The sequence below is a fragment of the Dermacentor andersoni genome, chromosome 4, assembly GCF_023375885.2.
Source record: "Dermacentor andersoni chromosome 4, qqDerAnde1_hic_scaffold, whole genome shotgun sequence".
NCBI classification, from domain to species: Eukaryota; Metazoa; Arthropoda; class Arachnida; order Ixodida; family Ixodidae; genus Dermacentor; species Dermacentor andersoni.
In genome coordinates this window covers 161,739,899-161,753,859 of record NC_092817.1, presented here as the reverse complement: position 1 = coordinate 161,753,859, position 13,961 = coordinate 161,739,899, and the positions used below count along the sequence as shown (strand labels likewise).

The 13,961-nt window shown below is 44.0% G+C and overlaps 1 protein-coding gene across 3 annotated transcripts in view; it reads right to left on the bottom strand.

Annotated features, from left to right (window-relative positions):
• Nucleotides 1–2,197: 2,197 nt before the first annotated feature.
• LOC126538272 (syntaxin-12-like) overlaps nt 2,198–13,961 on the bottom strand; it is a 46,029-nt gene continuing 34,265 nt past the window's right edge. The window contains exons 9-10 of one of the 3 annotated variants that reach the window (XM_055074635.2): nt 11,510–11,560; nt 4,884–4,972 (exon numbers count right to left, since the gene is read on the bottom strand). In XM_055074635.2, the coding sequence (XP_054930610.2) occupies nt 11,534–11,560 (27 nt within the window). In that variant the 3' untranslated portion in view covers nt 4,884–4,972; nt 11,510–11,533. Of the gene's footprint in view, nt 4,973–11,509; nt 11,561–13,961 lie in introns of all 3 variants that reach the window. The other 2 variants (XM_055074634.2, XM_050185147.3) reach the window with 2 other exon arrangements.

Genomic DNA, 13,961 nt, shown 5'->3' with positions numbered 1-13,961 from the left:
TCCGAACCTTTCTATTGCTTTGCGAATGTACTTAAGCATACCCGTGGCAAACTGCGACACCGAACGATCGTTTCCCAAGTTGTCGCTCATTAAAAATCACCTTCGTTTGAGCCTCCTTGACGACAAGGTGAACTCGCTTGCTATCATGTCCATTGAAAGTGACCTCCTCCGCGATCTATCCTTCGAACAGACTTTATCTGGTTTCGCCAAAGCGAAGGCGTGAAAGATGGCATTTTAAAAGAGAACTGTTTGCGCTATACATGAAGAGTTCCAATAAGTTTGTTGTGTCGCCTCCCAGCCTCCATGTTGCCAATGAAACGCTCAGCAGTGTAATTCAAGATATGCAAATCTTTCTTGTTCATCTCTTGTTTGTTCTTGCGATATTTAGCGTGCTTATAAAGAACTGTATTTTTGTTGTTTTTGATAGTGCCACGTTTATTTGGTGTTGTCCTTGCTTGCCTTACCTTTAATGAAAATATTTTCAAATAATGTTTTGTAATTACAGTTCATAATTTTCTTCTATATTCTAGTGCATTTTTATGACGCTTGCCCCAAGTATTATATATATCTATTGCATATTAATAGAGTAACGTGTATAACGATTACTGCAGTCTGCTGCTTGAATTTTAATAAAGAATGTTTTGGATATAACTATGCATCTTCTCACGAGATTAAACTTAGTGATGCAGACAAAGCCTAGCTTCACAAGGATTGACATCTGAGCTGTGTTGTCTTTTCTACGTTCTTGTTCGTCTTGAGTCACTAAACCTTTCCTTAAAGCCTAGCTATTGCTGAAAACACAATGCAGATTAATCACAAAGTGAACGTATGTGTTGGTGTTTACAACAGCACGTGTTTCAAGCAAGTGTTGTTTTCCTTATATTAATAACAATACTAATCCCGTTGATCGCACTTTGTTCTTTTTAATTTGGTGGAATTAAAATGAAACATTACATATTCCCAGTAGCGTAGCAGGCGACAGGAGGGGGGTGGGTCTGTATAGGGAAAGGGGGCCTGCATGCGCATTAGCCCAGGGCCCCCGTTTTTCTTAATGCGGCCCTGCGGGGACAGCAAAAGGCATGCATTAATTTCTTCGGACGTTTTCGCGGCCCCCTAGGAAGTCGGAAAAGTCGAACGTTGACTGCGATTTGTGAACACGTGCAGCTAAATCTTCTGGAACTTCCAACTCATGCTTTAGCTCAGTGCACATGGGCCACTGCAGCTAAGTCCTCTATTCATTAAGCTTCCTTCAATTCGAACTTCTTTCAATTCGAAGAAATTTTCGGGCCCCTTCGAGTTAGAATTATCAAGATTCGACTGTACAATCAAATCCCTCTAATTCAAGTTTTACGAGCTTCTCACTGCTGTGCACGCACTTTAATACGGAGCTATCCCAAGCAGAGTGGCATTAGACTACACTCGGTGTGAAATGTGAAGCAGGAAAACCACACTTGACAGCTCTGCACAATATACACCGTGACACTTTGCTTTTCTTTGTGAACCTGTACAGGCAAAGATCACTGGAGAGGCCAGTCGACAAGGTGGCGGCATATCCTCGGGACCGTGGTTGCATCACATGATCGTAACCGAAAGACGAGGCAGTAGCCAACAGGCATCATCAGAAACTTGCCGTTATCGTGTTGCCCCTATAGAGTCCAGCTTTGTTTCAGTGCACTGTTTTACAAGCTTCCAAAGTGTTAGAGTACACATCCCACATTACCATGGTCCTTTTCAGTGGAGCACGGGCACGGGGATTTAAGGGTTGTAATGACACCTCCCCCACTTCTATCCTTCCGTGGAAGGTCCTCCTCTTAATGGTCGCAACGATTTCCATGCCAGAATTCCCCCTTCCAATAGAAATTATGGGAGTGCTAATGGCTCTTTCAAAGCATTATTGCTTTTAACAAAATACCGCTTAATTACGAGACATATCGTTCCCTGTGGTAAATATTTTTCTGCCCCATTTTAGCTTTGCTCAACTGGGACTTTTGAAGTGCACCCATAGCACAGTGCACAAGTGTTTTTAAACGCCACCCCGATCGGAATTCAGTTGCTGCAGCCAGGAACCAAACCCTCAACCTCATGTGTGGCAGCAACACAGCCACTCAACCGCTGCAGCGGGTCTTTGCTAACTTTGGGCGACAACGCGAGTCGCTGCTGGCAAAGCTGACAAACAGCAGGAAACAAGACGTCAGCATTTAGTAGCAAACACAACATACAAGCAATCCTTTATTATACAGCATGCAACGCATACAAAACAACAGGTTCAAGTAATATACATGTACTATATTGAAAAAAAACTAAGAAGAAGGAGGTGGACGGTAAATCCACATGCCCGTTGTTGTGAAACGATTTTGAGGCATGCGTAACAAAGGCTTGGCCAGCGGCTTGATGAAGGAAAGGAAAAAAAAGAAGGGAGGTGAAATTCAGCCACAGCAAAGACTCTACAAGCTTCTTGGAGGAGGCCATAGAAAAGTAGCGCACGTTGAATGCAGTTTTGTTCAGCATCAGAGAAAACAAGCTTACCCAGTCCAATGAGTGAACAGCCGCATATCAGTGATCAGTTTTTTTTTTAAATCGCAGCTGGTAGAGGAACTAGTACTGATACTGAGCATTTTTACCTTCATGTTGTACACACTACAGTCAGAAGAAAAACAGCAGAAAAGCCAGTTTCATGTTTCTGCTTCAAAGACCACTCAGCGTGGTGTCCACTCTGCTCCGTACAGAAAAAATTTACTTTAGAGGAGTGTTTGCTACTAACAAATTGGATAGCACATTGCTTTCTTTCTTTCTTGAAGCTGCTTTGGTTCTCTTGTGATGGTGACCGCACAGAGCTTCATGCTGTTTCACTAGAGATGCAGTTGTTTGACCACTGGGGAAGTTATGGGTAGCACAAACATTTTCAATGATCTGGCTCAGTTAAGAAAATAAAGCGCTTTGCAGGTTCTATTACTGCTCTTTGTGGTTCCGTTTCATTAACTGCTTTCCTAAAAATTTCCTTAGAGTGTAGCTGAGCCTCACTACAACAAACACAAATGACAAATTATTGGGTATAACAAAGCAAATTTAAAATTTGCTTGGTCATGCCTTATTTCAATGAGTCCTGGTTTATGGAAGCCAAACATGCGGATTCCAAAACAGTATCAGTATATTGAAGCAAAACATTGTTTCTATGTGGCTTAAAATATGTATTCTAGTAGCAAAAATGTCAAATATCTCAGCAAGAGTAACTTGAAATGGCCCATTCTAAACTTGTGAGCACTTATTGGCTACTTAAGGGGTAAGCTCAGCTTGGGTACTGATGTCCGACTATACTATACAAATGGTTTTGTTTTCCAATTGTACGAATGTTTTGAAAAGAGTCGTACGATCGAAGTTAACAGCTAAGTGAGGCAAATCATTGCTATACCAAGAATGTCCAATGACAAATTAACTTCAACATGGTCAATGGAAGCCAGAAGGACGATGTTTAAACAAATACACATACCAACCATTTTTCCCGTGCTGCCTTAGCAGATCTCCCTCTAGCAATATTACTATTAAACTCCATGCTTCAAATGTCAGTTTAAATGCCTTGCAGTTCTCTTTATTTGATCTCTCTTTATGAGCCCATTGCCCCACTTGGAGCAAAGAAAATATTGTGTTTGCCTGTCATTTCTTTGACCTGCGTCTATGCATCGTCCAGGTTTTCCCTCTCACTTGTGCAATTCGCAACCATGCATGGAAAAGAAACAAGAAGGATAGAACATGCAAGCCTTTACCTCCCTTTACTGCCATCTTTTATCATATATCATATAAGCTGTTTGTCGTGACCTAAAACCTTCCGAGTCGTGACAACCAGTTTTGAGCCCGCATGATTTGCTCAATATGGCACTTGCATCCTGCACATCTTCCCATTAAGCATCCAGGAAACAGTGCAATCATTGAAAGTAGTGGTCAGTCACATCCAAACACTAAGTAGACCTATAAAGAAAAGTTGATTGGTTAAAATGACTTGGCTCCTGATTGGCTGCAAGTTTGAGTGACACTTGAGTGGGAAAATGTGCAGCTCTGCACAACGAAAACAATCACTCCAATAACGTGAAGAAGCGTCACTGAACTGCGTAACAAAACGTTGGTCCCGCAAGTCTGAACAGGTAAGGAGGAAGCCTGTCCTCGATAGCCTCAAGGCATAAAGGACCAATATGTCAGGGTATCAAGCACAGTACCGTTGTCATGGCAATTAAATAAGTACTACACCTACAGTAGCACAGTGCTCAAAGAACCAGTTTATCAAGGCTTATTAAAAGTTGGATGCCGCATGTGTGCCTTCAGCATCGGGCTAACATGTGCTGGCAAGTCCAGCAAAGGACCTTCCATATCTTGAGGCCTCAAGAAGTCAGAAGTGCCAATGGCGTGAATTTCGGTTCCAGCCCAGCCCAATGCTAGAAGTAGGCGTTCCACAGACTGTGTGAACATCATTTGCAGTCACTGAAATGATCTGTGAGCCAAAATGTGTAGGATCCCAAACGGCATGTCAGTGGCTCTTGTTAATAGTAGTAGTCGGCGATGTCAACAAACAGCGAGAAACTTTTCCCTGGCTATAGTCTTTGGGTTTTGCTGTAAACGGTGAACATTTAACTGCTACATCACCCTCTGGTTAACAGAACTCGAGATGCCCGCGACGACTTGAGCCACATATAGGGGGCACATGACAAAGGTTTTCCGTCTGTCTTCCTTAAACAAATGCACACATGAAACATAGACCTCGCAATTTTCACCGAGAAGGCATCCATAGCGTATGTTTCGCTCCGATTACCACCGGTAACATTTGAAAAACGGCATGTGCGTGCACAGTGCAGGCAACAGTGGAGGCTGGCCATAGTTGGTGCTGGTGGGACTACTTGATGGAGAAGTAGATGACCAGGGCCACTACGGCAGCCACCACGACCACGAGAACGAGCAGACAGCAGGTCTTTCGTCGGTACTTCCTCTGTTGGAAGAAGAAAAGCAAATTGTCACTTTGGCACTGTCGACAGATAGCACCTACAGATAGGGCTTCCTAACACTTCCATCAGTTTGAATCATAGAAATAGTTTAAGTGCCTCTTTCATTCTTAAGTGCGGTAAACTATTAAAATATGGGGTTAACAACCTGAAACTGCACAATGGGCTATGAGGGACATTATAGTGGAGGGCTCCAAATGAATTCAGACTACCATTGGTTACTGAATGTGCATGCAAGTGTAGTAGACACATGTTTTTGCATTTCACCACCATCAAAATGTGAACACGGCAGCCGAGATTCAAACTCGTGACTTCAGGTCCTCCTGCATTCTTAAAGGACCCCTCACCAGGTTTGGGTACTGCAAGCCGACACGTTATGTAGATCACCAGGTGGCAATCACATCTTCAAAATATAAAACCGCTGCACCTCATGAAAACAGCTGAAATTTCAAACAGAAATCCTCATGCCCTTCCTCTCGAGGGAGCCCCACTTCCAGCCATAGAGCTAAGGTTGCATGGAGAAATAAGTCTACGAAAAACGGACCGCCTGCAATGTCACCAACTAGGGCATGTGATTGTGGTATATCAACCGAGGCAGAAAGTGCAATATATACTTTGACTGGGAGTGCATGACGCAACAAAAAGAGGCAAGGCTGGCGATGTAACGTGATGTGATCCCTTGGCTGCGGTGCTGGAGGAGGCAGGGAACGAATGTCGGTTGTGGATGTTATACCCCTGCCACACGGGCACAGAAAATGACATTAACTGGCAAATGCCTTAAACTTTAATGTCATTCGTGGGGTGCCACACGGACATGCTTAATGGCATTAATGCTTAATGCCATTCGCGATGTAGTGCATTCTCGTAACTAACTTTGCCGTCAAATGCGTACTCTCGTTCCCAATGTCTCCACATTCTGACGTGACTAAACAAACTATTAGTGAAGAACAATTAATATATTCTTCACTTTCTTTAAAAAATTGCTCTTTCTCGTGGCGCAGTGCATTCTTACAATTATTACAACTCACTTGGTCATCGAATGCGTACTCTCGCTTACAATGTCCCCGCCGTGGCTGTAGTGACCATATTCTCACGATATTAAGCAAACTTGTAGATAAAAACAACTAATATTTTCTTCCCTTCTTTAAAAGTAGCTCTTTATTTTCTTAGAGGTCAGCAGGCAATCTTGCCGCTACTCATGGCTAGAGCACTAATCATGAGTGCGTTAGCCAGGAGAAGCTGTTCGATTGCACGGCGGCGGCTCCTTGCCTTGTTGGCCTCATACTGAAGCCTTCGAATTTCTCGACGATGCTTGACTCGAAGAAGCACATATGCCAGAACAAACTGGAGCACACGGTCAAATTCTTCAGGATCGCTGCTTGAGAGCTCTGAAGCTGTGAGCGCTATTTTTCCAATTTCAATGCTTTGGCTACGCTATGGATTGGCCGTCGAGCTAGCTTTGGCTTCAAACAGTTTACGGCTGGGTGCAACAATGACATTCCTGAAGTAAACTACATACAATACGTCGATTAATGTTTCTCACGCCATTTCTCAAACATCTGCTCTCTAGATAACTGTTTTTTATTGTATTACGATTGGCAAGCAAACTTTACCGTTTCACTGCTGCTATCGCCATCGCAACGCTTAATCTCATTAAGCGTGCGCATGTATAGCAGCGATCGAAATATAATGGCACTAAGAACCATGAAGTCTTAAACCTTTAATGACATTAACCTTGCCCGTGTGGCACAGGTATTAGTTGAGGCGAAGGAAAGAGTGCCTACACTGGCAGCGAAGCCCATCTACTGGCAGCATGGCAATGTCACAATTCAATTTCTACTATCACCTCTAACAATTAACTAATTTACAAAATTCTTGTAGTAAGACAATCTCTAGGTGGCACTCTAAAGCTTCCAGTCTACTGTCACCAAAATTTACAATTCGGACTAACAAGGAGCCCTTTGAAATGCCATCCAACTTTATGCAGTGATCGTGAGGGGGCAGACAGCTTATTCGTCATGGACTGTACAAAGAACCTATCCCCTTCATGCATTGCGTCTAAATTTCTACATAAAGCCAGGATAATGCTTCAGAATCACAAACACTTACGAAAATATTAAACTTTACATTGAACGGCATATCACCTCAAAGCACAAATGATTAGACCTGCTCTGAAAAATCAACTGCCACATGCAAAATGCATAAAAGTATTGACTACAAACCACTGGAAGATAATTGATAAAATAAAGCACTAGCATTTCAATACATCTGCTGAGATGTGCTGCTGGGATACTTATTACTCTATCGTTTAATGCTATGCGGTTTTAGAGTGCTGTAACATATGGCCATGTCAGAGTGCACTTGGTAGGTAGTCTTCAGCCTCACTGTGAGACAAGACGACAGACAGGCTGACGTATTCATTTTCACTGCACCTATGGTTACATCACAAGATATTCTGTGGCCAGCATATTGTGAAGTATTATCCATGCTGCGAAGTGCATTTTTTAAATCCTGCGTTAATGTGCCAGTGCTCCAGCATAGCACGTCATGTTCGAGAGAGGAACGCTGTGAGCATTATATGTGCAACGCCTGTTTTGCGTTCTCTTTCATTGCCCAATACACGGAGGAGGTGGCCAGAACATGATGCTGACACCGTAAGCGTGGCCGAAAGGTCGGCATAATTGCTATCGTAATCAAACTGGCATGTCTAGGTTCCAACCTTTCTGCTCAGTGTTCTGGCTTGTCGCCTTCCTTGGCTCCTTGTTCTGGACAGACATTGTGAGCGGTTGTCACGTAGATAACCCTATCTCATGGTTATCCTGGCTACTATGAAAAATATGCGATTGTCGTGAAGCTGTGGATCCCTAACAAGCCATCGCAGAGCCCTTCCGTGGCCATCCAATCATCGACCGCAAACTGCACAAGTTGGTGTGAACTTGATTCATACTTCCCAGTCCTTCATACTTCCCCAAAGAATCTGCTCGCTATGCCACGTCTCGGCGGTTTGTGGGGCCATCCATTAAATGAGGACCCTACACCGTGCCAGGGGGAGCAAGTGTGGGGCACCCCTAGACGGGCACTGTCCGAAGAAAAAAAAAAAAAATTCACCGACGACTACAATACTCCCTATTGGGAAAGTTGATTGTAGCTCTATAAGTTTTTCTATTTCGCAATATATTGGCTGGCGCGGACAATCTGTCGCATGCGGCATGTTGCAAACAGAGCGAAGTGTGGCGCAACTGCCTCGCTAATAGGGAGATCACGAGAGGCAGCGCCTGGCTGACACATGGGCGTGATCCACAGCAGCCGCCGCAGACAGACCACTGCTCATGCAGCGCTTTGTTTCCATACAAACAACACGTGCTACTCTGGTGCCATCTCGTAGCTGTCGATGCCACAAAGGCCGTCTTGCATGGCACTACGCTTTTCTTCTCACGCGTTTGCCATACCCCCCCCCCCCTTATCTAGTTTTGCCTCATGGTGCCGCTGCGCCCTCCTCCTCCGCTTTCCCTCTTTGTGCTCTATTCGCTATCGTCGTCTTTCATCTCCCGCTGTGCTCCGCGTTCGCTTTCATCTTTAGCTGTACTCGTTCGCTCGGTTACGCCAAGGGACAACGCCAACGCTTGCTGCAGGAGTGGCCCCCTCAGAGCTGCTCTCTAAAAGACTGTGTGGCGCAAGAGAGCTTACTTAACCTCTTGCAGTAAGCAGATGGCACAGACTGAGAAAACCGGCCTGGAAGAATGGGCTAAGCATTGTCGAGAACAGTAGAGGCGTATTCAACACCAGCAAGAATACTACTACCTCACTGCTGCAAGAGGAGCACACCACGTGACAATGACATGGCGCCTTCGTCAGGTGGTGCAGTGCCGTGAATCTCCCTGCGGAGACGGGGAACGTTTCTTACTGAGCTACAAACATTTCCAGACAGCCGGAGAAGGAGAACTGCTCAGCCTTCGCGTGTGCATCTGCTCGGTGGCAGCGATCGACTTGCACCTCATGGGGGAGAGGAAAGAGGGTTGCCAGAAACGACACCATGGGTGACTCCTCCCCTTATCCCTTGGAGAAGTACCCCATGTGAATTGCCCTTAGAGTATGTTTCTTTTCCTGGTCTTGATGTTTTTCTTGGTGGCGGAGTCTGGGAACACACGTCCCCACAATGTCGATGCTGAGCAATGCAACGCCACGTGACGCCAGTAGAAGTGCTTAATGTGGGTTGCCCTTTAACAATGATTTCACGGGTGTGCAGCTACAATCGGATACAATACCGTTTCTCCTTGCACTTTCCTTATCTGCATGATGCTGTCATATGCACCGTCCCATCGTGCACTTCCCTCTCTCACCATTCTCACCATCGATGCTCACATCTTAGCATATTCATGCAAGATTAAAAGTATGAAGGCACCATTAGGCACAAATGAGCCCAGAACTTATTGGCAAGCGAAAAATAGAGGTTTAGCTGGAAAAATGTGACTCCCTGAGGGACATATAGTGTGCTCCTCCACATAACTTATTGTGTGTTATGTGCACTATAGTTGCGAGAATGAACTTTATCGTGCTGTTGGGGATTTTAAGTATTCAAAAGGTATTTCATATTACAAACAGTGACACATTTGATTTGAAGACTGAATCGAACAGGGCAATATTCAATCCATTATTCAAAAATCTCAAATATTCACACACCCCTGTCGTCTACAGAGTCAGGGCCATCAGCCATCCAAAATGGGTGAAGAAGCGTTGAGAGTCAGATGCCTGGCTGAGGGACACCAAGTATGTATGGTATTGTGTATCAAGCTCCACTTTTTTTTCAGTCTTAAGTTGCATGATACTCTGAAAACCTTACCCACCAATGTATGAACTAAGTTCGGCTTTGATGGCACCAAATCAGCTCTGAACGATGTTAAAGAAGTGCTGATCTGAGTAAAGTAAGCCAAGTAATATAAATGTGATAATCACACGACACCTCTCTTTATTTACACTGGAGCAGTGACAGTGACATGAATTGAAGCACGCGAGCAGTTGTTATACTATATATAACACTGGTTAAGTGCTTGAATGTATTTCACTATCGCTATTTCAAGGAGTGTGCGCGTGCGCACACGCACGCACGCACGCACGCACGCACGCACGCACGCACGCACGCACACACACACACACACACACACACACACACACACACACTACCAAATTGTTGTACACTGTAATACTGCGTAACAGACTTGTAAAGAGCATGAGTTCTATGGCGTTGACGGTGGCGCTGAGAGAAATTCGAATAATCAAGCAGGTCTGACAATTTAGTCAGCTACTTATTTTCCTCTATGTCACATTTTTTTTACAGTTTTACTTTGTCTGCTCTATGCAAAAGCCATGGGTCCTCAGACATTAACCTTTCAACGTTTGTAAATTTAAACAGATGCAAACATCCCAGTCTCATGCTTTGATCATCAGATACGCGCAGTAGTTTGGTCATGTTTCGCACATGTGGAGTCTTTGAAAAATGGTGTTTTGGTTATAGCATGGTACCGCTTACAGTGTGGATATTTGTGACTCCGGCGACTTACACTATAAGCAGTCTATGCTGTGTACGAATTTGTTAGAAAAAAAAAAGAGGAAAGGAAGCATCTACCAAAGTGGTTTAGAAGGGTTATGACAACACCAAATTGGTGTAGTCAAATGTTTTTTTGTTGTTGTTTTGATTTATTATTCGGCGAGTATCACAATGTTTGCATCTTCTCAAACCAATGTGCAGCCACATCAATAAGATGCTCCTTTACTTCAACGAACACAGCACTATACGTGCACCTGCTGATGAGCAGCTCCCTTGTTTCACTACTTGCATAGTTGTGATGCTACAGATAATCGAAAGCAGTTGTTATTTACTTACAAGTTCCTCAATTGTCTGGATGTCCAACAGCGAAACATACACGAGCCACACTTGTATCACCAAACAAGCTCTGCACAAAGCTTCATACTATTTCACTTTGTTCAAATATAAGAAAACATTCTATTCGATCTATACTTGGAGGTTGTCTTTCTCGAATTATACATATTGAATTAAATTTGGGAATTTCGCTATTCAAACGCCCATAGTAATGACACATACATGTGAGAACATTCAAAATATTGAGTGTTAGTCTGTCAGTGTGTCAAGATGTTGCTTGAAGAAAGTTTTGCCACATCTTGTTGCTGTTGGTTGACATGTGTAGCGAAACCCTGTGGCTAGTATGAAGATAGTGATTTTCAAAATAAAGTGTCAGAAGTTGGTACCACGTATGCCCAGTTCATTTTTTGTTTACCCGTGTCCAGTAATGTGCTATATTTACCGCTGCTCTTAATGTCTCTGCGATTTGTATCATCTACTCCCTGCACTGCGTTCGGCTCCATTCCCTTTTTTTTTTCTGCCTCCTCTATACTGCGCACACGCTGCCTAGGCACTGGAACCGCCCAAACAGGCAAAAAAACAAAAGGCACAAAATGCTGCTTTTCACCTAAAAGCATCGGCAAGGTTATTGTAGTTGAACACTCACAACGAGAAGGTCTTCAGCGAGCACTTATTGGACGCTGCATCCGCTTGTCCACTAGTGACGATGAACAGCGTTGAAGCAGCATTGTTTTTGAAGAAAACATTAACACAGCGGTGAGAGGGCTCTCTTTACAATCAATAAAGTGCAACACAAATTGCCTGGGCCAGACTCGCAAAACGACCCTTTTATATACCGTGTCTGTACAACATCAGCATAGCTTATATTCACTGCAGGATGACGACTTCTTCAAGTGATCTTCACATAGAAATCTTCATACACGCCTATCTTGTGCCAGCTAATTTCACCTTATTCCTGTTAATTTTCTTATTTGATCACATCGCCTCTGCGTCCTTGACTGCACTTCCTTCCTTTCCCTTGGCAGCCATTCTGTAAGTCTAACAGACCACCGGTTATCTGCCCGCGCATTACATGGCATACCCAATTCTATGCCTTTCTCTTACTGCCAACTAAAATATCAGCCAACCACAATTGCTCTTTAATCCACACTGCTGTCTTCCTGTCTCTCAACGTTATCGTTACAATTTTTTCATTCTGTGGCTAACTGCACGGTCCTTAGCTACACATATACTGCAGATATAAACACAGTTATTTCTAAACCTCAAATCTGCAATGCAAAAATGCACCTGACACCATAAGCACTATCGTGCGAATAAAATACAAAATTTTTTTTCTCAATGCACCGGGGTTGACCACCGTCTGGCTCAACTGCAAAGAAAAAAAATATAGCGAAACTTTAGCACTTGCCGAGAGTTGCCATGCACCGTGTTGGCACCGTGTTGCCATGCACCGTGTTGCCATGTTGGCTGAACATAGGCAAGGTGCTTCCGAAGAGCTGCCATGACTCAACACGTTTGCACATTCTGAAACTAAACATCTGCTGGCACTGATGATGCAGTGTTCCAAAAAACAAGCCAATTCCTTAATATGTTCGCTGTGGCAGCATTTTTAAGAGTCTCGATTCCTGTGCATCGTCACCTACCGGTGGATCACACGTCACATCCCTCTGGTACATCGTGACTGGCCGGTGTGTCACCGGGGGTCATGGACCTTTCAAACTTTCTCAAGCTCCAGAGTGATGGCCTATCCAATCAGAAGTGACAATAATTTTAACCCTCCATTGATCTTTAGCAGTGATGTCACTTGTGCACTACAGGAAAGCTCAGTGCATAGCTGCCCAGGAGGAATAGCTATCTTTCTGCTCTCTCCTTTTCCTTTCTCCAGCAGCTGTTAAAAGCGCTAAATGCACGTTCCACTGCACGGGCAGCAAAGCAAGAAGAAATAACTTATGCACGAGCAGCAACGGTGCCCGTCGACCAGTTAGACTGTGCCTATAATGCAAAACCCTTTGGCCATCCCGTGAAAGGCATGTAATCGCAGTGCATCATCTCATTATCCGTGGCTGAGGAATAACGCAATGAGGCTATTGTGGCACTGAGAGCTCGCAGCAATGTCAGCGTTGCGAGGGGGACACCTGTGCAGTGCTCCGTGGCCGTTGCTGTGGGTAACACAAAATTACAGTGCCGTCTGTGTGTTGCTCCTCGAAGCTTGAATCAGCAGGACAGCAGTTGGAGTACCTGATATAGTTGCCAACCATCCCGAATTTAGCAGGACAGTCCAGACTTTCCAGTAAATTTCTAGAGTCCCAAGTTGACCCAATCAGGACGGCCAAATGTCTCGGCTTTTGCTTTTTTAAAGTGTTTTAAAGTGAAGCTTTCTTTGTGAACCACCCCGAATTTTCCAGAATGTGGCTTCTGGGGGGGGGGGGAGAGTTGCTGCAGTGTTGTAGAATATCGCATAGTTCAAAAAATAAATAAATAAAAATAAATTGAAAAGATGAAATGCATGCTCGACAGTGCAATTGAACTTCGGTCCTCAGCACAGCAGCCTGATGCTCTGACTTTTAGGTCACACGCACATACAAAGTACTACTACCATGCCAATGCTAACTAAGTCTTTGTGTTGAGATGATTGCTGCATGGCAGTTTCCTGTATGCCAAAGGTGCAGAAATGAAAGGGGCAAATTTATAGCATTTCACTAATCACTTCACGAAAACTCTGTATCACATACATTCCAAGATGTGCGTCAGATCTGCATAACGTTTTGTTTTTCTACTGGATAACAATAAATAGACAAGATTTCCCTTTTATAATGCCTGACAGGTTGTTTGAACATTCTTTTCTTTTTTCTTCTGTTGCATTCGCATAAACAGGAAAGTGGTCTCATTTTTTGTCTTGGTTCTAGCCTATGTTGTGTTTTCTAACCATTCACAGCACCTCTATCTGAATTGGTAGCTGTGTTAGCCAAGTAACTATTACTGCACCTCTCTTGTTGTAAATCACAACACAACAGGACTAAATGCTTGCTAAACTTTGTTACACATACAAATTCGTGGTTCCTGGAACCGACAGGGTCGGACGTCGCCAGCTGCCCCCT